Genomic DNA, 21,626 nt, shown 5'->3' on the forward strand with positions numbered 1-21,626 from the left:
CCTCTGTAGAAAGTTCTTAGGACTTGGGAGCCCATACCAAACTTCCTCAACTATCTGAGTGAAAGAGGCGCTGTTGTGCCTTTTTCACCACACCTGTTTTTCCAACTTTGACAGATCTAGTTGACTTTCTGTGTGCATGTATAAAAAAGGCTGTGAATATTGATCTTCAGAAGACTTGACAATCGCACCATTCTTCCCTTATTCATGAATAAAGGTATTCTCTCATCACTTCAAAGTCTGAGTCTAATTTATTAGGGACCAAGTTTAATAGAATTTCCTTAGCAAGTTAATGCCCCTGACAGATACTGTCTAAGGCATACCACTGCCCTAAATTCAAGGTGGAGCTTCTGATTCTTTCTCCCTGTTAGAGTTTCCTTTGTTCTTTGGCCTTCCCATATCATCAGTGTATAAAGCCATCCACAGCAAAGGGTGAATTAGCAGAAAGGTAATGAATATCCACACATACCAGGAGATGCATTCATTGGAACTAAAATGCCTCATTATCCTGGATAAGATTGGAAATTGTATATCACTGGAACTAATTCAATTCATTTTTCATGCATCGGATTGCCAGTAGAAACAATAATTACTAGGGAAGCACAGTTGTAAAAAGAAGTAGCTGAACAGGAGCAGCTGTGTAGAACCACATATTTTACGGTATCCTATACTGTTGGTCCACTGAGCATTAAATAAGCAAACTCAGAAACTGTTACCTGAATTCCAAGTCAATCACACTACTTGTTGGTAATATGCTTGTGGATTACTATATATAGCCAGAACAATATCTAAAATACTTCTCAAGTGGATAAGATCATTGTTCCCCAGATGTATTTGAAAGACTTCCAGTAAACACATAATCAAGGGCCCCTTCTGTCTTCTTCCCTCTTCTGTCAGGCAGAAAACACGCCCGCTGAAGGCAAGTACCACCAGGTTCAGGGTGGGCTCTTTGACACTGTTGTCAAACTGGTGATTGAGCGTCTCATATGATAAAGGCAAATTCTCAACCTCCCAATCTACCTCGTCATGTCTCTTGCACTTAATTTGCCCTTTCTCTGTAGCTGCAATACTCAATTGTGCATAAAAATTAGCTACTGTATATTTGTCACAGAACATCAAAACATACAGTGAAATCCATCATTTTGTGTCAATGACCAACACAGTACGAGGATTGTGCTGGAGGCAGCCCACAAATGTCGCCTTGCTTCCAGTGCCAACATAACCTGCGCACAACTTACTAACCCTAACCCGTATGTCTTTAGAACGTGGGAGGAAACCAGAGCACTTGGAGAAAATTCACGCATTCATGGGAAGAAAGTGCAGACAGCAGCAGGAATCAAACCCCAATCAGTGACTGCTGCCGTTGTAAAGCAATTGTGCTAAACACTACGCCAATGTGCTGCCTTAATAATAATCTGTCTGGTTAGCACACAGCATTTTCCAGTGTCCCTCTGTACACATGACAATAATAAAGCAATCCAATCCAAAAAAAAATATACAAGCATCTATTTGGCTTGCTGATTCGCAAAGAAAGATTTCTACATGATGCATGTTACTGCTGAGGCAATAGGAATACGTAAAGTGTTCCCAGTTTGCACTCGAAATAATCCTGCATAGTAATTGACTTGCAATGAGAGTAGATACTTTACCCTCTTGTATTTCACTTCACCACACTGAGTGTAAGATGCTTGAAAACCTGCAGTCAAAATAAAATCCAGGTTTTCTCTCTTGAGTACTCAACAGATGGAGTTGCCATTGGTAATTTAGTTGTCTACTTTCAAGTGCTGCTAGTGGAGGAGAATCAGGGGAGGTGATTGGCATGTGGGTGTAAATAGGTCACAGGGAAATAAGTGGAGGGATGGTTCTGACTGGAATGCTCAAAGAAATGGGATAGACTCCATGGACTCAGCAGCCTCCTCTATATTACAAGGAAATATGACAAAATAATATTTTGCTGGGCATTGAAGTGTGGGCTATTTGGAAAAAGTCCAAATCAGGAAACAAGATGTGCTCTAGTATTTGTTGAGGAAGTGGGCCATGTAGTTCAAAGATAATCCAAGTCTCTGGTCAAGCTACTGAACAGTTATTGAATATGATCATTGTCATCATGTGTTGCCACAGCTTTCCAATACTGATAACACAGGAAACATTTAACCATGACTTTATTTCAAAATCCTTCATGAGTTAGTTTCGGTTTTGATGTAAGTAGTGATGTGGGGAATGCTCAGGAAATGCAGAGAGAGAAACAGCGTCTGCTCAATGATCTTTCATCAGAATGGGCTTGTTTGTTGCAACAGGTCAGACTACAGATTATTGCCCCGCAATGGATCATCCAGTGGATAGGATGATTTAGTGGCTACAAGGACCCCAGGCAAAGCTCAGCACTTGCCTCAAAAGGAAATCTTCAAAAGGTCCAGCTTTCATCCAGCTTTCAGGATCTCTACCATCCAGAACGTGCCCTACGTAAGAACATAAGAAATGGGAGCAGGAGTAGTCGAGTCTGCTCCGCCATTCAGTAAGATCGTGGTTGATCTGGCTATGGACTCAACTCCACCTACCTGCCTTTTCCCAATAACACTTAATTCCCCAGCTATGCAAAAATCTAGCCAACCTCGTCTTAAATATGTTTACTGACATAGCCTCCACTGCTTCATTGGGCAGAGAATTCCACAGAGTCACCACTCTCTGGGAAAAGCAGTTCCTCCTCATCTCCGTCCTAAATCTACTCCCCTGAATCTTGAGGCTATGTCCCCTAATTTTAGTCTCACTTACCAGTGAAGACAACTTTCCTGCCTTTATCTTATCCATCCCTTTCATGCCCCCTTCTCATTATTACCTCTATGGAGGGGGTACTTCTTGATCCATATTCCCAGATAGCTTGTATAATCTTTTCTGATGTTCTAGAACTCCTGACCTGAGGAATTAGTTTCTGTTCAGCTCGTGGATAGGGCACGGGTGATCGAGTGGCTCTTGTGATTATCATCTACGTCTCTGAAGGGTCAGGGTGACTCTCAAGGGGCAATCACCACAGGTCTTTGTAAAACAAGATTGTTTGATTAACAGCAAGCAAACTGCTGGAGGAATTCAGCAGATCGAGTTGCATCTGTGAGGGGAATGGAATTGTCAATGTTTTGGGTTAAAACTCTGCATTAGGACCAATAATGCAGGGTTTCGACCTGAAATATTACCATTTCCTCTCTCCCCTTAAGATGCTGTTCAATCTGCTGAGTTCTTCCAGCAGATTGTTTGTTGCTCCAGATCCCAGCAACTGCTGTCTATGATATTGCCAGAATGTCCTACAAGTTAGACAGCTTCTGTGGAGACAGCAGCTGAATTAACATTATAAGTCAAGCACCCTTCATCAAAATGGGAAATGGGTAAGACATGCATGTTTGAAGTTGCAGAGAGAGGAGGGGGTGGAGAGGACAAAATGAGTAACTGTGATAGCGTAGAGGTCAAGGTTGTACAGGTGACACACTTGCTTTGGATAATATCTAAACTTTGAACAGGACAGCACAGGAAAATGATGTTATGAATTAATTAAACTAATGACACCTAGTTCCTTCAGCCTGCACAATATCTATATCCCTCATTCTCTTCACATTCACCTGCTTATCTAAGAGCCTCTTAAATCTCTGTTTTATCTACCTCCACACTACCCAGTCACCCAGCACCCTCTGTGCAAAAGGAAACTTGGCCCACGCATTTCCTTTGAACTTCCTCCTCCTCACCTTATATGCATGTCCTTCAGTATTAAATTCGGGTAAATGGAGCTCGTCAGCCTGGGAAGGCAATCCATCTAAGAGAGGGAAAACTCTGATTTCAAACCTCCGCTGCCTTGCGGCCATACTCACTCTTGGGAAAGGCTTCGGGAGTAAACCCTGAGGACAGATCCGGAGCTGGATTCCCTAATACAGTCCGACGTTGCTTTCAACCTCGTTCTGGCAACTCCTGCGACGTCACTGGTGCCAAGCTGTATGGGTCCTAATGTCCTTCCCTTGGACAACATCGGTGTCGTGGAGATGGGAGGCTTGCTGCATGGGCAACTGCCGGTCTTTCATACAACCTTGCCCGGGCCTGCGCCCTGGAGAGACTGAAGCAAGACTTTCCAGGCACAGATCCATGGTCTTGCGAGACTAACGGATGCCATCCAGTATTAAATGTTTTGACCCCGGGGAAAGGAAACCGACCGTCCACTATATCAATCCCTCTCATATTGTGTGCAGTTCTAGTCACCTACCTACAGGAAGGATATCGATAAATTTGAAAGAGTTCAGAGAAAGTTTACAGGGATGTTGCTGGAACTTGTTAGGGAAAGGTTGAATAGGTTAGGATATTATCCCCTAGAACAGTGGGGAATGAGGGGAGATCTTAGAGGAGATACAAAACTACGAAGGACATAGATAGGGTGAATGCATGCAGGCTTTTTCCCCTGAGATTGGGTGGGACTTGAACTTGAGGTCATAAGATGAGAGGGAAAGGTGGAATATTCAAGGGGAATCTGAGGGGGAAGCATCTTCACTCAGAGAGAAGTGAAAGAGTGGAACGAGCTGCCACTGGAAGTGGTGGATGTGGGTTCATTTGTAACATTTAAGAGAAGTTTGCATAATTGCATGGATAAGACGGCTATGGAGGGCAATGGTCTGGGGGCAGGTGGTTGGGTCTAGGTAGAAATTCAGGTCAGCATGGACTAGATGGGCCGAAGGGCCTGTTTCTGTGCTGTAGTTATCTGACTCTAAAGCTTTATCAACCCTTGCCTCTGCTGCTCAAGAGAAGACAACTCAGATTTGTCCCATTAGCACATGCTACCTATTCCAAGCAACATCCTGGTAAACCTCTTCTGTCCCCTGTCCACTCTCTCCACAACCTTCCTATGACTGACCTGCTGAGGTTGGTGTGTGATGCTCTGGATTTCCAGAATTTGCAGACTCTCTTGTGATGTCTGTGACTGGAGCCCTCATTAGTGTGATAGCATTCATATTAACAAGTATTACAGTGTTGTAACAGAGGAAAGTTGGAATTGGGAAACGGTTTTTTTTCCTTTCATTCTGTGCCATCTTATTCTACCTCCTGCCAGATATCAAGTTGCAGGTTTGTTTTCTAAGCTACTACATTTAACAAGCTCTTTTTAATCTGATTGTTTTGAAGGGCACCGTTTTGAGGAAGATTCTTCTGCTCCGTTACTTTGGGAACCACCGTAGCATCTACAGAGGGGACGGACACGGCAGTGGTGTTAATGCTCCACTGACCGCTGGGAGCTTCTCCAAGGCGGGACAAGTCGGAGGTAAATCCATGGCTGGTCGTTACATCAACTGCCAATCTGGACTCGGTACAAGCAACAGACAGGACTGAGAAACTGCAGATGCTGGATTGCAGAGCAAAAATATAAATTTCTGGAAGAACTCAGCAGGACAGGCAGCATTGGGGGCCAATTGCTACAGGTCGGAATCTTGTATTAGGGCCGGGTGATGAGAGGAGACGGTCAGTGAATGGAAGTGAGAAGGAGGAGTGAGCAATATGTGCAACCAAATAGCGGCCAGGTGAGAGAGGCAGGAGTGCTGAGATAGGGTGGCAGGTGAAGGCAGGCAAGGGAAAACATTAGGCAGATAGAGCAGATTTGCGGATGGAGTGGGGAGCTTAGAGATAGAGGCTGGGAGGTGAAGGGAAGGCCAGGAAGGGGAGGGATAATGAGGGTGGGGAACAGAGGGAGAACTGATGGGACTGGCTTACCTGTAACTGGGAAATTCAATGTCCATTCCATGGGACTGTAGAACAGGAGGTGTTGTTCAGCTAGTTTGCATTTGACTTCACTGGAGAAGGTGGAGGACGGGTGGGAGTGTGGAGAGGGACTGAATTGACATACCACCGGGAGCACAAGATGGCCATTGTGACAGCGCGCAGGTGTCCCACAGGATGGGCGCTGAGTCAGCGCTTGGTTTCACTGACACATCATGACATGTGTCCCTCTGACATTTGTGCGTTGCTCCAGATTCTAGACTCTGCAGCCCCTTGTGTCTCCATCCGCACACTGCTGGACAGCTCATTACCACTTAAATATAAGTGGTACGATGGTACCAGCTGCACCGTCTCACAACGGTACACCAGTCTAAACCGTGGGACCGATATCAGGGAAGGGAACTGATCAGTGAGGTGGGCTCCACAGTGAATGACGAACTGGCCTTGATGCTTGATCTCAGTTGAAGTTAGCTAGAGGCGATGTACCTAGTTTCACACATATGTCATCCACTGCTGGCTTATGACTCTGCGTCTGTTCAAAGTAAATTTATTATCAAAGTACATATACATCATCATATAAAACTCTGAGATTGATTTTCTAGTGGGCATACTCAAAAAAATCCAATAACCGTAATAGAATCTATGGAACACCACACCAACAGGGCGGACAACCAACGTGTAAAAAACAACAAGCTGTATAGATACAAAAAGAAAGAAAACAATAATAATAATAAATGCATAATAATAAAAAATAATAATAACTAATAATAATAAATGCATAACAAATAAATATCGAGAACATGAGATGAAGAGTCACACACACACACACACACACACACACACACACAATCACACATACATATACACACACACACACACAATCACACAATCACACATACATACACATACACACACACACACACAATCACACAATCACACATACATACACATACACACACACACACACACACACACACACACACACACATACACACACACACACACAATCTCACACACACACACATACACACACACACACACACACACAATCACACACACACACACACACACACACACACACATCCACCCCTGGGGGTGGAAGTGGGGATAAGCTCCCACTACCTATTAAATGCTCCCAATGGCGTATATCTCAGCTATCCTCTGACAACCAAATCCAGCTCCTGGCCTTCACATGTAACTGAGCTACTAAGCCCAGTGAAACTGTTTCTACTGACAGGAGAAGGGGCAAAGGTGGGTTATTGATGCCTTAAAACCAGTTGCCTTGAGCAGGTGGGGCTTGTCAGCTGTGGATGGCAGCTCATCTAGGAGAAGAAAAACTCTGAGTTCAAACCTCTGCTGTCTTGCGACTATACCCACTCATGGGGAAGGCTTTGGGAGTAAACCCCAAGGAAAATGACAGAGCTAGAATCCCTAAGGCAGTCCTACATCGAGTTCGACACTGACCGGCAATTCCTGCAATGGTGCTAGTGCCGAACTGTATCAGTCTCTGCCGTCCCTTCGGTTTCATCAGCTGCATGGCGAGGAGGAGCCTGCTGCAAGGACAACAGCTTGCTCTCCATATCATACTGCCCTGACCTGCGTATCACTTAGACAGCAAAGACAGAACATCCATGTTCGAGCCTGACCGACAGAGAGCCTCATAAATATAATCAGCTAATCACGTGGCAGCAACTCAATGCATAAAAGCATGCAGACATGGTCAAGAGGTTCAGTTGTTGTTCAGACCAAGCATCAGAAAAGGGAAGAAATGTGACCTCAGTGAATTTGACCACGTTGGTGCCAGACAGGGTGGTTTGAGTATCTCCGAAACTGCTGATCTCCTAGGGCTTTCATACACAACAGTCTGTAGAGTTTACAGAGAGTGGTGTGAAAACAAGAGAAAACATCCAGTGAGTTGCAGTTCTGTGGGCAAAAATGCCTTGAGAAAGGTCAGGGGAGAATGGCCAGACTGTTTCAAGCTGACAGTAACTCAAATAACCATCCATTACAACAACTGTAACTGCAGACCTGTAAAATTTTGCTGAGCACTATTGCTCCAGCAGCACAGACCTGGAATAGTTACACAACTTTTAATTGGTTCATTTAAGAAAGGATAAACTTATCTTGTAGAGATAGTGCAAGGGAAGTTCACAGAAGCGTTTCCTGGGCAAAGATATTACAAGGAACAGTTGAATAAATAGGACCAAATTTCATCAGAGTTTAGAAGAAAAAAGAGATGATCTTACTGAGACCTGTATGTTTCGAAAGGGCTTGACAAGGTGGCTTCCAAGAGAATATTTCCCCCGTTGGAGAAAGATAGAACAAGGGTGGGAAGGATTAGGATAAGGGATTGACTGTTTAAGCCTGAAGTAAGGAAATTTTTCTTTCAGAAGGCCAGAGGTGCTTGGATTTCATTACCCCAAAGAGCAGTAGATACTTGACCAAGGCGAAGCAGATGTATTTTTAGCCCATAAAGATCCTAAAAGTTATAGGGATCAGACAGGAAGGAATTAAGGTAGAAATCAGGTCAGCCATGATGTTACTGAAAGACACAGCAGGCTTGAGGGACTGAATGGCCTGGTTTTGTTTCTGCTTCTTATGTTCTAGTTATGTGCATAATTGACCAGAGTGAGCATGAATCCGGGACTTTCTAGATCGGAAACGAAACTACCTCACATGGACAACACCCAGTGTTTAGATTTGAGAGATCAGAATAGGTTCGTGAATTTCTGCCCAAATGTGCTAGGAGCAAGTGACTGGGGATGAGGGTGGTATTTAGAGAATGGAGTTGGAAGATATGTAATAGTAACATCAATACCTCTTATCTTCCCCTCACCTGCCCATCTGCTCCCTCTGGTGCCCCTTCTCTTTCCCTTTCCGTCATGGTCCGCTCTCCTCTCCTATCACATTCCTTCTCTTTAACTCTCTACCTCTTCCACCTATCATCTCCCAGCTTCTTATTTCATCCTTCATCCTCCATCCCCCACCCACTCACTTTCCACCCCACCTGGTCTTGCCTATCACCTGCCAACTTGTGTTCCTTCCCCCCTTCTTATTTTGTCTTCTTTCCCATTTTTCCCAGTCCTGATAAGGGTCTTGACCTGAAATGCCGGCTTTTTATTCCCTTCCATAGATGTTGCCTGTCCTGCCGGGATCTTCCAGCATTTCATATGTGTTCCTCTAGTAAGGTAGATATTTGCTCTATCTGGGCGGGTTGGGATCTAGGAGGTGTGTGTTTACTGTGTGCTCAAGCTCATTCCCATGAGGATTGGAATGAAGATATGCTGCACCCTAAAACAAAGAAATTAAAATTTGGAGTTCAACTTTATTCTTGTATTAAATGGGCCAGAATTGAACTTTGACAATAACAAAATATTACAAGTGCTGGAAATATGAAATAAAAGCAGAAAGTAAAAGAAACACTCAGTAGGTCAGGCAGCGTCTGAGGAGGAAGAAACGGGAGTTCATGTTGCTGGTCAATGACACTTCATCTGATGAAAAGACTGATCCACCTATTGCCCACCCCCTCTTGCTCCACCTGATCCCTCCACCCTTTTATATCAGAATCAAGCTTATTATCACAGATCTGTGTCGTGAAATTTGTTGTTTTGCGGCAACAGAACTGGCTATTTGCTCTCTTCGCAGTCCTGGTGAAGGGTCTCGTTCCAAAATATTGACTGTCCATTCATCCACAAATGCTGCCTGATCCACTGAGATCCTCCAGCAGATTGCTGGCTACTCCACATTCCAGCATCTGTAGTCTCTTGTGTCGCCGGTCCTGTGCTTTGCTGGAAGGGGCAAATGTACTCATACTAAAATTGAAACTGAAATATCTGATGATGTTTTGGCACAGGCAGCTCCTCATCGGATTCAGACAAGGGTGGGATTTCTGTCTACGACATTCAGTGCCACCTGGACAGTGAAGGGGCGTCTGAGCTGGTCACTGACCTCATCACAAACACAAAGAACAGCAGGATCTTTGAAGAAAGTATTATGCTTGGCATTGCCTTGTTAGAGGGAGGAAACACCCAGACCCAGGTAGGTCACGGGCCAGGGAACTTAATTCTGAAAAAATGCTTGCCCCTCTGCTAATCAATCTGTTTCCAAAATCTTAGAACTCATTTCACCATCAGCTGAACGAGCTGAAGAAATCTGAGAAATTCTTCAAGGTGTTCTACGATCGAATGCAGGTGGCCCAGCAAGAGATAAAGGCCACAGTATCAGTCAACACTAATGACCTGAGCAGTAAGAAGAAGGACGATGACTCAGACGTGGCAGCACCCATCAACAGGAAAAGAGGTAACTCCAAGAGAAGCAGTTAAGGCTCACAACCCTGCAGGGTGAAGTTATGATTAGCATACCGCTTGCGGGTGGGTTAATGAACCTTGCTAGTGTGACGCAAGGCAAATTCTGATGGTTGAGGCATCTTCATCTCTGCAGATTTCAGGATTGACTTTAATGCTGAGATATCAGACTTAAGCTCATGCCAAAGATTTCAAGACAGAGATTTCCCTGGAATCCTGTCTTATACTTACCCATCGCTCGATGTTCTGATCACTTTCTCATTGACTGCTCCAGCTCCCTCATTACTCTATAAATAATTCAAAATTAAAAGTACTTTATAGACTGTAGTACAATCTGTGGCCACTTTATTAGGTATCTCCTGTACCTCAGCTCTAAAATGCCAAAGTCCAAGCTCTGGACATTGCAGCCTGAGGAAACAACCCTCATGCTGATTGACTGGAGACTTGTGGGTCTCAATGACATCACCATTCGTTCCCTCAAACTCCTCTGAGTGTATGCCATTCTTACTCGATCTCTTCTCATCTGACAGCATCCTCATCCTAAGTATCGGTCCAATGGACCTACATTCTCGGGGCAAGTTTTTTACCTGGAGGAGTGGTGGGTGCCTGGAATGCACTGGTGTTGGAGGCAAATGTGGTAGATGTTTTAGAGGTTCTTCGATGAATGTGCAGAGAATGGAGGGATAAGGTCATTGTGTGGATTGTGTGGAGGCATACACACAATGGTTAATGCAGGTTTAATTCGTTAAGCACAACATTGTTCGGCCAGAGGCCCTGTTCCTGTGCTGTACTATTCTATGACTGAGCCATCGATGGCCTTTGCTGAACTTGCTCAAAATAACCATGCAGGTCATGGGACCCAGGTAGAAACCCACAACAATAAATAGTTTCTGATCTTCCACTACTGCAGTTGGACATCCCCACCCCTGCTTCCCCCACCTTCACCCATAAGCCTTGCTGGAAGCTTCTATGGCTCCATCTTCAGCCACACTGGGCTCTGATTTTGCACTTGTATGAGGCTCACTGAGGATAGGAAGGGAGAGATTGTGGATCTACTCTTCAACTTTGGGTGGACAGAAAAGGTTCCTGAGGAGGTTTACAAGAATGATCTTAGGACTAAAATGGTTAACAATGTGAGACGCATTTGATGGCTCTGGGCCTTTACTCACTGGAGTTTAGAAGAATGAAGAGGTTCTCATATAAACCTATTGAATATTGAAGGACCTCAATAGACTGGATATGGAGAGAATGTTTCCCATAGTGGACGAGTTCAGGACCAAAGGGCGCAGCTTCAGAATAGAAAGACATCCCTTTAGAACAGAGATGGGGAGGAAATTTGATATCCTGAGGGTGGTGAATCAATGAATTTATTGCCACGGGTGGCTGTGGAGGCCAAGTCATTAGGTATATTTAAAACAAGCGAAAATCTGCAGATGCAGGAAATCCGAGTGAAACACTCCGGTTCCGTTGGCTGTGTAAGTCTAGGAAAGACAATCTTTGGTCCCACCAAACGTGGGAGATTGAGGTGTAAGCCCACCCAGAAACCCCCGGTTTGTGTGGATGCTGTGTGATTTGTTACCCTGTTACGAATCCGTACTATGAAGTAACAGATAGTACACCACATACAATTAAACGATTTAGCTTTATAATTCTTAATTTGGCTAAAGGGTTAGTAAAGAAAAAGAAAAGGGCCCATTTTAATGAAACAGCCTAATGTGCACAAGTTGGAACTCATGGTTTCCCCTTCGTCGATCCTCCTCCGATCTCTCCAGCCTTCGTCGAATCATGGCTCTGCTCCAGGTCGAGTCCTACGACCTCCTCCCTCCAGTGTCTTCCCCCTTCGTCTCCTGTCGAACCAAAGACCCAGCTCACACACCAGTGTCGGGCACACAGCGCGAAAAGCACACTCCCTTCGTTGGATGGCTCACATTCCAAAGCACCCATTATCCCTAACCATAACCCAAACATGACTTCTACAGAAAGACCATTACATTAACAGTGGAAGAACTCAGCAGGCCAGGCGACATCTATGGAAAAAAGTACAGTCTATGTTTCAGGCCGAAAGCCTTTGGCAAGATTGGAGAAGAAAAGTTGAGGAGTAGATTTAAAAGATGCGGGGAGGGGATAGGTGAAACCTGGAGGGGGAGGGATGAAGTAAAGAGCTGAGAAGTTGATTGGTGAAAGAGACAGAAGGACATCGAAGAAAGAAAAGGGGAAGGAGCACCAGAGGGAGGCAATGGGCGGGCAAGGAGATGGGAAATGGAGAAGGGGGGAGTGGGGTGGGTTGGGGGGCATTACTAGAAGTTTGAAAAATAGATGTTCATGCCATCAGGTTGGAGACTACCCAAACAGAATATAAGGTATTGTTCCTCCAACCGAAGTGTGGCCTCATCATGACAGTGGAGGAGGCCATGGATGGACATATCGGAATGGGAATGGGAAGTGGGATTAAAGTGGGTGGCCACTGGGTGATCCCACTTGCTCTGGGGGATAGAGCGTAGATGCTTGGCGAAGTGGTCTGCCATTCTACACTGGGTGTCACTGATGTACAGGAGGCCACACTGGGAGCACCAAACACAGTAAATAACACCAACATAGAAACATAGAAAATAGATGCAGGAGTAGGCCATTCAGCCCTTTGAGTCTGCACCGCCATTCAGTATGATCATAGCTGATCAACCAACTCAGAACCCTGTACCAGCCTTCCTTCCATACCCCCTGATCCCTTTAGCCACAGGGACCATATCTAACTCCCTCTTAAATATAGCCAATGAACTGGCCTCAACTGTTTCCTGTGGCAGAGAATTCCACAGATAAACAGACACAGTCTGTTAAACAGATTAACAGACTCACCTGGAAGGACTGTTTGGGGTTTTGAATAGTAGTTTTGGGTTTTGAATAGGATTTTGAATAGGAGGAGGTGTAGGGCAGGTGTAGCACTTGTTCCGCTTGCAAGGATAAGTACCAGGACGGAGATCAGTGGGAAGGGACAAATGGACAAGGGAGCTGCATAGGGAGTGAAACCTGCAGGAAGTGGGAAGTGGAGAGCGAGGGAAAAATGTGCTTGGCGGAGGGATCCCATTGGAGGTGGCGGAAGTTTCAAAGAATTATGTGCTGGACACGGAGGCTGGTGGGGTGGTAGGTGAGGACAAGAGGAATCCTATCTCTGGTAGGGTGGCAGGAGAATGAGTTAAGAGCAGACATGCGTGAAATGGAAGCGATGCGGTTAAGGGCAGTGTTGATGGTGGAGGAAGGGAAGCTCCTTTCTTTGAAAAAGGAGGACATCTCCTTCATTCTAGAATGAAAAGCCTCATCCTGAGAGCGGACGTGGCTAAGATGGAGCACTTGGGAAAAGGGGATGGTGTTTTTACAGGTAGTAGGGTGGAACGAGATGTTGTCCAGGTAGCTATGAGAGTCTGTGGGTTTGTAACAGAATGCAGTAGATAAGCTGTCTCTGGAGACAGAGACAGTGAGATTGAGAAAGGGAAGGGAGGTGTCGGAAATGGACCAGGTGAATTTGAGGGCAAGGTGGAAATTGGAGCCAAAGTGGATGAAGTCGATGAGTTCAGCACGGGTGCAGGAAGCATCACAAATGCAGTCATTGATGTAGCATAGGAAAAGTGCGGGACTGTAACCAGTGTAAGCTTGGAACATAGACTGTTCCACGTAGCCGACAAGCAGGCAGGCATAGCTGGGACTCATGCGAGTGCCCATGGCTACCCTTTTTGTTTGAAGAAAGTCGGAGAAGCCAAAGGAGAAATTATTGAGAGTGAGGACAAATTCTGCAAGGTGGAGGGGAACTGCTTGGGTCTGGTGTTCAGAAATAAACAGAGAGCTTTGAGGCCTTCCTGGTGGGGGATGGAGGTGTATAGGGACTGGACATTCATAGTGAAAATAAGATGATGGGGGCCAGGGAACTTGAAATCATTGAAGAGATCCAGAGCGTGTGAAGTGTCACGGATGTATATTTAAAAAGTAGAGTTTGATAGGTTCTTGATTAGTCAGGGGGTAGGCAGGAGTGTAGGGTTGAGAGTGAAAATAAATCAGCTGTGATTGAATGCAGGGGAAGATTCAATGATCTGAATGATCTAGTTCTGCTCATTTGTCTAACAGGCTTATGGACAGCCAACAAACACATTACCAACGTTGTCTGGGCAAACTATCTGTGGCCCCAGAGCTTTCCTGTTTCAGATGTGGGCTGCACACTTAGATAAGAGGATGGATAGCCCTTCCATTCAATTCCAGTTGCTAATTCTAGTTGTAAAGGCTATCGAGTACAGTGTAAAGCATGGCTTACAAGCACACTGCATCTTGTCATTCCACAGCACGGGACTCAACAGTTCACCTGAAGGATGGAGTGAAAGGACAGTTGGTGGAGGCTTCCGCTGCCACGTGTAAAGCCTACTACATGTATAGGAGAGAGATGGACCCCGAGGGTGACCTCGTCCCCATGGGAAATGACTGCCTTGGACTGGAGGAGAAATCTGGAGATGAGGAGGTTATGAGCCCTCTAATCACTATAATGGAGCCAATCCTAAGGTTCCTTCAGCTGCTATGTGAGAATCACAACCTCGAGCTGCAGGTGAGGTCACGGGCTTCTGCAGGTCGTCATCCTCAAGGAACTGACTCGGATTGATGGGGGAATGAATGGCTTTTTCCGGTTCAATCTTCCATTGAATCTCACCGGCAGCCTAGCGCACTTGAATGAGGTGGGATGGGGACACAACGAGAACAATTCTCTGACATTAGTGGACAAACACCCTAATCAGCACCTCAGCGACATCAGTAACACCAGCCTGACATGGCCGATGACAAATGAACTGTAAATGTGCTTATAAAATATGCCCAGATGAGCAGCAAATAAGGATTTGACTTTTATCTGTTCTGCTGCTGACTGGACTCCTGGTAGTGTCATAGAAGGACATCCCTTTAAAAGTGAGATGAGGAGGACTTCTTCAGCTAGAAGGTGGTAAATTTGTGGGTCTCATTCCCCAGTACGCCGAGCTGTTGATTGTGGGCAGCCCTTATGAAGCACATCACACTCACCACTGACACCCTCCAGAGAGGAGCTAAGAGTCAACTCCAATGTTCTACTTCTCAAAAGCTCTTCGCTGAGGTGAAAAGTAAATTGGTACAACAGAAAAACTAGAGGGTACAGGTTTAAGGTGAGAGGGGAAAAGATTTGATAGAAACTTGAGGGGCAACTTTTTGACACAGAGGATGGTCCATAGGTGGAATGAGCTGTCAGAGGAAGTGATTAAGGGCAGATCCAATAACAACTTTTAAGGGCTGGGCTGATATGTGAAGAGGAAAGGTTTAGAGAGATATGGGCCACACATAGATAAATGTGGCTAGCTTGGGTGGGCATTGTGGGTTGAAAGCCCTGTTTCTGTGCTGACATGAAGCTGAAGTTGGGTTTATCATCATCTGCACAAGGACACGTATGCAATGAATAACTTCCACGTAGCAACATCACAGGCACAGAGCATCAGATACATAATATTCACAAAAAAAAGATTAACAACATAAATGGTGCCAAATTATAGAAGGACTACAATTAGAACAACATAAAACAAAGTCCATAGTAGTTCAAAGTGGTCATGGTGTTGTTTCAAGAATAAGATGGTCGAAGGGAAGCAGCTGCTCTTGCACCTGGTGGGATTCAGGCTTTTGTATGTATCTCCTGCCTGGTGGCAGCTGGGAGAAGATGGCATTGTCGGGAGGTAATGTTTCCTTCCTGAGGCAGACCTCCGGTAGATATACCAATGGTGGGCTGAGTTCACTACTCTTTGCAGCTTCTCACATTCCCACATTTTTGGATGCTCATTTTTTTTTATCTCAAACATTTGCTTGGTTTTCAGTTTCCAACTTTTGCTGTTATTCCAGAACTTCCTTCGGCACCAAAACAACAAAACGAATTACAACCTGGTGTGTGAGACACTTCAGTTTATGGATTGTATCTGTGGCAGCACCACTGGTGGTCTTGGACTGTTGGGACTCTACATCAACAAAAAGAACGTCTCCCTCATTAACCAAACACTGGAAACATTGACTGAATATTGCCAGGGGCCTTGTCACGAGAATCAGGTAAAACCCCCAGGCAGTTGGGTGACGTTCAAGTTGAGTTTAACATAATGCTAGCTAATCTCTCTGGAAGATTCTGCCATTACGTCGTCAAAATCCTGAACACTTTGGATCAAAATCTATTGATAAACTCGGCTGAATGTGGGAGGTTCACACTGGGCGTTTCCTCTCTCTTCCCACTGGCATCTCTTTGCCATTAGCTTATCTTCAGCCATTCTGCTAGAATTCAGTCAAGGAAAGGATGAGAGTTTTCTAGTGTATTTTATCATAACAAACTTGATCAACTACTTTTCCAAAAACTTCTTTTGGCGTTTACCAGCAGGTTCTTTGTAAAAACAGTTTCCTAGTACAGTCTCTTGTCCTCACAATCTGCCTCATTATAATCTTGCACCTTATTGTTTACTTGTTTCTCAAAGTTCAATGTAAATTTATTATCTAAGTACATATATGTCTGCATATACAACACTGAGATTCATTGTCTTCTGGGGATACTCAATAAATCCATAATCGAATAATAACCATTATAGAATCAATGATCAATTTCTCTGCAATTGTTACACTTTTTCTGCATTGTTATTGTTTTACCTTGTCCTATCCTCAGTGCATTGTGTCATTATTTAATCTGTGAGAACTCTGGGCAGCCTCACCAAAGTCCTGCATAGTTTCAGTCAGTCACCTTTGTTGATTTACTCTTATCCTTGCACAGTTTAGTGTATCCTGTGCAGTTTTGATCGCCACACCGTAGGAAGTAAGTAACTGAAGAGAGGAGAGTGCAGTGGAGATTCACCAGTACGTCTGCACTGGAGGACTTTAGTTTTGCCGAGAGTCTGGACAGGGTTGACTTGTTTTCTCTGGAGTAACGGAGACTGAGGCTGACCTAAGATTGTAAGAAGCAGAGATGGGGTAGACAGTCAAATGTTTTACCCACGCTAGTGGTACCAAAAATCAGGCATAGATTTAGGAAGGAGTTTTAAGGAAAATCTGGGGGTTGGGGGGGTAAGTTTTTTGTACACAAAGGGTGGTTGATATCTGAAACATGCTGCCAGAGGAGGTGGTGGAATCAGATACAATGACTATGTTTAAAAAGCATTTAGACACACACCTAAATTGACAAGGTGTAGGGGGATATGGTCCTAATGTGGCAAGTGAGTTCAGTGTAGATGGGCAAAAAGATCAGCATGAATCTGGTGGGCTGAGTGGCGTGTGTCTGTGCTGTACAACTCTGTGAAATAACTCTAATTGCCATTTGCTTTCCTCTTTACTTGTTGCATCTCCATGGTTGTTTTCAGTGACTTGTGTACAAGGACATCCAAGTCCACTTGAACATCAGCACGACCCAACCTTTAAAAATATCTGCATCCCACTTTCATCCTCTGATGTGGATAACCTTACGTTTTTACTGCTGCTCCCTCCTGGAGCTTGTCTATAATCCTCGTGGAGCCTTTCTGAATCCTCATCACATATTTACGTCATCAACAAAGGTCTGGTCCCCTCAGTCACTTTGCTGATGCAGATGGTCAATTGAGGAGCCCCAAGCAGTAATCCTGTCATACTCCATAAGTCATAGTCTGAGAAAATCCCATCTATTCATAGCCATCTGACGCAAAAGCAGGCCGCACATCTGCATTAATCCCATTTACCAGCACTTGGCCTGTAGCCTTCAGACTTTTCCTGCTCTTTGTTTTCCATCGATTACCCAACACATGGTGTGGCGTGGTGGTGTAACCATTAGCACCACGCTTTACAGCAGCCCGTTGTAAAATTGGGATACAATTCCTGCCGCTGTCTGTAATGAATCTGTCCATTCTCCCTATGGCCGCATGGGTTTCCTCCGAGTACTCCGGTTTTTCCCCACACCCTAGACATACGGGTTAGGGTTAGTCAGTTGTGGGCGTGCCAGGTAGGCGTTGGAAGCATGGCGACACTAGTTGGCTGCCCCCAGCGCATCCTCACAGATTTGATTTGCTGTATGTTATGATGCACATGTGACAAATAAAGCTAATCTTTATCTTTAAAACAACTCTAAATCTCTGCTAGTATATTCCTTGTAAAACCCTGTCACTTGTTGAGCAGCCCTGTGTGAGAATTTGTTGTAAACCCTCTGAAATCCAAATGCAGCACATTCATTGATTCTCGCTTACCCAGCCCATTAAATATATCCTCAAAGAGATCCAATAGGCTACCAAATATAGTATGCCTTTCCAACATTCGGTGTTGGCTCTACTCAAACATATTATTTTCAAATGTCTTTGTTATACATCCCCAGCATTTTCCAGACTACCAATCTCAGTCTCACAATCAGTCGCTCCCTGTTTTCTAGCTCCATCTCTGATAGTGGGTCACATTTATAAAGCCACGGTCGTATTTGAACGGTAGCGTAAAGGTTAGCATAATGCTAGAATAGTGACAACCTTCAGAGATTTACCAGGATGTTGCTTGGATTAGAGAGCATGTCTTATGAAGTTGGATTGAGTAAGCTATGACTTTTCTCTTTGGGGCACAGGAGGACGAGAAGTGACTTGATAGAGGTGTACAAGATGATAAGAGGCATAATTCCAGTGGATAGCTGGAGAATTGTTCCCAGAGCATAAATAACTAATATTAAGGGACATGAAATTAAGGTGATTCAGAAGTTCAAAGTAAATTTATTGTCAAAGTATATATATGTCACCATTTGCAATCCTATCCATTGGAGCTGTGCTTAGCCTCACAGTCATAAGTATAAAGCGAGTAAAGCAGGGGGCTAAGCACCAAGCCTTGTGGTGTGCCTGTGCTGATGGTGATTGTGGAGATGTTGTTGCCAATCGGAACTAACTGAGGTCTGCATGTGGGGAAATTGAGGGTCCAGTTGCACAAGGAGATATTCAGGCCTCGGTCTTGGGGCTTATTGATTGGTTTTGAGGGGATGACAGCATTGAATGGTGAGCTGTAGGGGATGAAGAGCATTCTCATGTCTGCAGCTTCCCTGTCCAAGTATTCAGAGGTTGAGCGAAGGGTCAATGAAATGGCATCTGCTGTGGACTGTTGTGATGGTGGACAAGTTGGAGGAAAGTATAGGGGGATGTCAGAGGTTTTTCTTTACTCAGAGTGTGGTGATTGCATGGAATGCCCTGCCAGGGTGGTGGCAAAGGCAGATACATTAGGGGCATATAGGTGCATAGCCAAGTGGTTAAGGCGTCGGTCTAGTGACCTGAAGGTCGCTAGTTCGAGCCTCAGCTGAGGCAGCGTGTTTGTGTCCTTGAGCAAGGCATTTAACTACACATTGCTCTGCGACGACACTGGTGCCAAGCTGTATGGGTCCCAATGCCCTTCCCTTGGGCAACATCGGTGGCATGGAGAGGGGAGACTTGCAGCATGGGCAGCTGCCGGTCTTCCATACAACCTTGCCTTCCAAGGCGCAAATCTATGGTCTCACGAGACTAATGGATGCCTATATAGGATAGGCACATGGATGATAGAAAATGGAGGGCTATGTAGAAGGGAAAGGTGAGAATCATCTTAGAGTAGGTTAAAAAGTCAGCACAATATCGGGGGCCTCTGGGCCTGTACTGTGCTGCAGTGTTCTGTGTTCAATTTGCCCTCACCAGGCTTTTTTTTAACAGAAGCTCTTACATTCTGTTTTGATTTCTCACCAGAGAATGTTCTGGTCTATGATGTTAACTGGCTGCTTTTACTGCGGCAGTGAGAAGTGTAGACAGTATGTGGAGAAGCTGGTGTCTATGATATGCCGAGCTGTGTCACTGCCCTCTGCACCTTCTTGCTGTCATGGGTAGAGCAGTGGCCATTCCAAGCCTCGATGCATCCAGATAGGTTTCTTTCTATGGTGCATCTATAAAAATTGATCAAGGTCAACTGGGACATGCTGAATTTATTTGGCCTCCTGAGGAAGTAGAGGGGCAGGTGTGCTTTCTTTGTAATATTTTCTTTGTGGTATCATTTTGTTATTACTGGTAAGCGTCCTGCAAAAGGAATTAACCCTTCTCTAATTCTGTCCTACACAGACCTGCATTACCACCCATGAATGCAATGGAATTGACATCATTATTGCATTGATCCTCAATGACATTAACCCTCTTGGAAAGTACCACATTGACCTGGTCTTGAAACTAAAGGTAAAGTCTTGCTTTTATTTATAAAAAAGATGCTTGGCTTCTTTCTTTACATTTTGCTTGGTTGTACTTGTCAAAGATTTTAATGCTGTTAAGATTTCCATTTACCAATGGCCTACATTCAGTATTTATTGTAAAACCCCCATGTATTAAGGTAAATTCTTCTTTGAAGGTTCCATTTTCTAAGACATTTGACTAAAGTTTAAGCATAAAAGGTGCAATGATCATGTTTTGAAGAAATCCCAGGAGTTTGCTCCTTGAACCAGCAAAACTCAACTTCAAACCACCTCACAGAAACACATTCTGACCAAAATTATCGCTGGTCCATAATTACCCTTTAAAAGTTGGTGATGCAAACACTTCAGGTTTTTCTTTGAAAGACTGAAGCACTTGGGGAGTGATTGGGGTCTCATGTTGGCCAGATCAAGAAAGGAAGATAGATTTCCTCTCTTTGCAGAGCATTTGCAAACTAGATAAGCTTTTCCATCAATTCTTTTGTCATCTCCACTGCAAAGACTTTTCCGGAGAATTAGCTCAGTTTAAATTCCACATTGACCAGTGGGATTTGAAGTCTTGTTTCTGGATTATTAGTACAATAATGTAACTGTGGTACCACCACAACGTCCTTCAGTGCAGGATGTTGCGGATCGTAAAGAGACAGGACCAGGTAGATGTTGAGACATTTTCACTAGTGGGAGAAACTTGAATGACGGGACATAGGAGTTGGTCATTTGAAACATGTTTGGAGGAATTCCTTCTCTGGAATTCTCTGTCCCTAGAGTGGTGAAGACCAGATAATCAGATACACTTAAAGTGAAGGTAGACAAATCTTCGAAAGATCAGGGAATTGAGAGCCTCAGGGACTGGTAGGGAAGGGAACTAAAGCCTTGCATAGACTAGCCATAATCATATTGAATGGTGAGGCAGACCTCTACTCCCATTTTCTTCTGCTCATCTTCAAGTGTACTTTATTGACCATAAAGCACATAGACATTTTCTGTGATCACCGCAAGAGTGATGAATTTTGGGGAAAATATGTTACCTTTAAATGAGAAAAGTCTTCGGTGCAAGAAACATCACCTACCATCCCCCTATTGCCAGGAATAGGTCATACGTGTTGTCACATCCCACTGGTAAATTTAAAAAATGTGTTTTCTTCACTCCCCTCCACTGAAAATTTCTGTGTGACAACAGCAGAGCAAGTTGCATTCCACACACACTCACACACACACACACACACACACACACACATACACACACACACACACACACACACACACACACACACATACACACACACACACACACACACACATACACACACACACACACATATACACATACACACACACACACACACACACACACACACACACACACACACACACACACACAC

At 44.5% G+C, this 21,626-nt stretch overlaps 1 protein-coding gene across 1 annotated transcript in view; it reads left to right on the top strand.

Annotated features, from left to right (window-relative positions):
* itpr2 (inositol 1,4,5-trisphosphate receptor, type 2) overlaps positions 1-21,626 on the top strand; it is a 324,764-nt gene that overhangs the window by 242,442 nt on the left and 60,696 nt on the right. Inside the window, exons 38-43 of the mRNA XM_063072308.1 lie at positions 5,146-5,281; positions 9,587-9,771; positions 9,849-10,032; positions 14,363-14,619; positions 15,924-16,124; positions 20,123-20,233. Coding sequence (XP_062928378.1) covers positions 5,146-5,281; positions 9,587-9,771; positions 9,849-10,032; positions 14,363-14,619; positions 15,924-16,124; positions 20,123-20,233 — 1,074 coding nt within the window. The remainder of the gene's footprint in view (positions 1-5,145; positions 5,282-9,586; positions 9,772-9,848; positions 10,033-14,362; positions 14,620-15,923; positions 16,125-20,122; positions 20,234-21,626) is intronic.

The sequence above is a fragment of the Mobula hypostoma genome, chromosome 20, assembly GCF_963921235.1.
Source record: "Mobula hypostoma chromosome 20, sMobHyp1.1, whole genome shotgun sequence".
Classification (NCBI taxonomy): Eukaryota; Metazoa; Chordata; class Chondrichthyes; order Myliobatiformes; family Myliobatidae; genus Mobula; species Mobula hypostoma.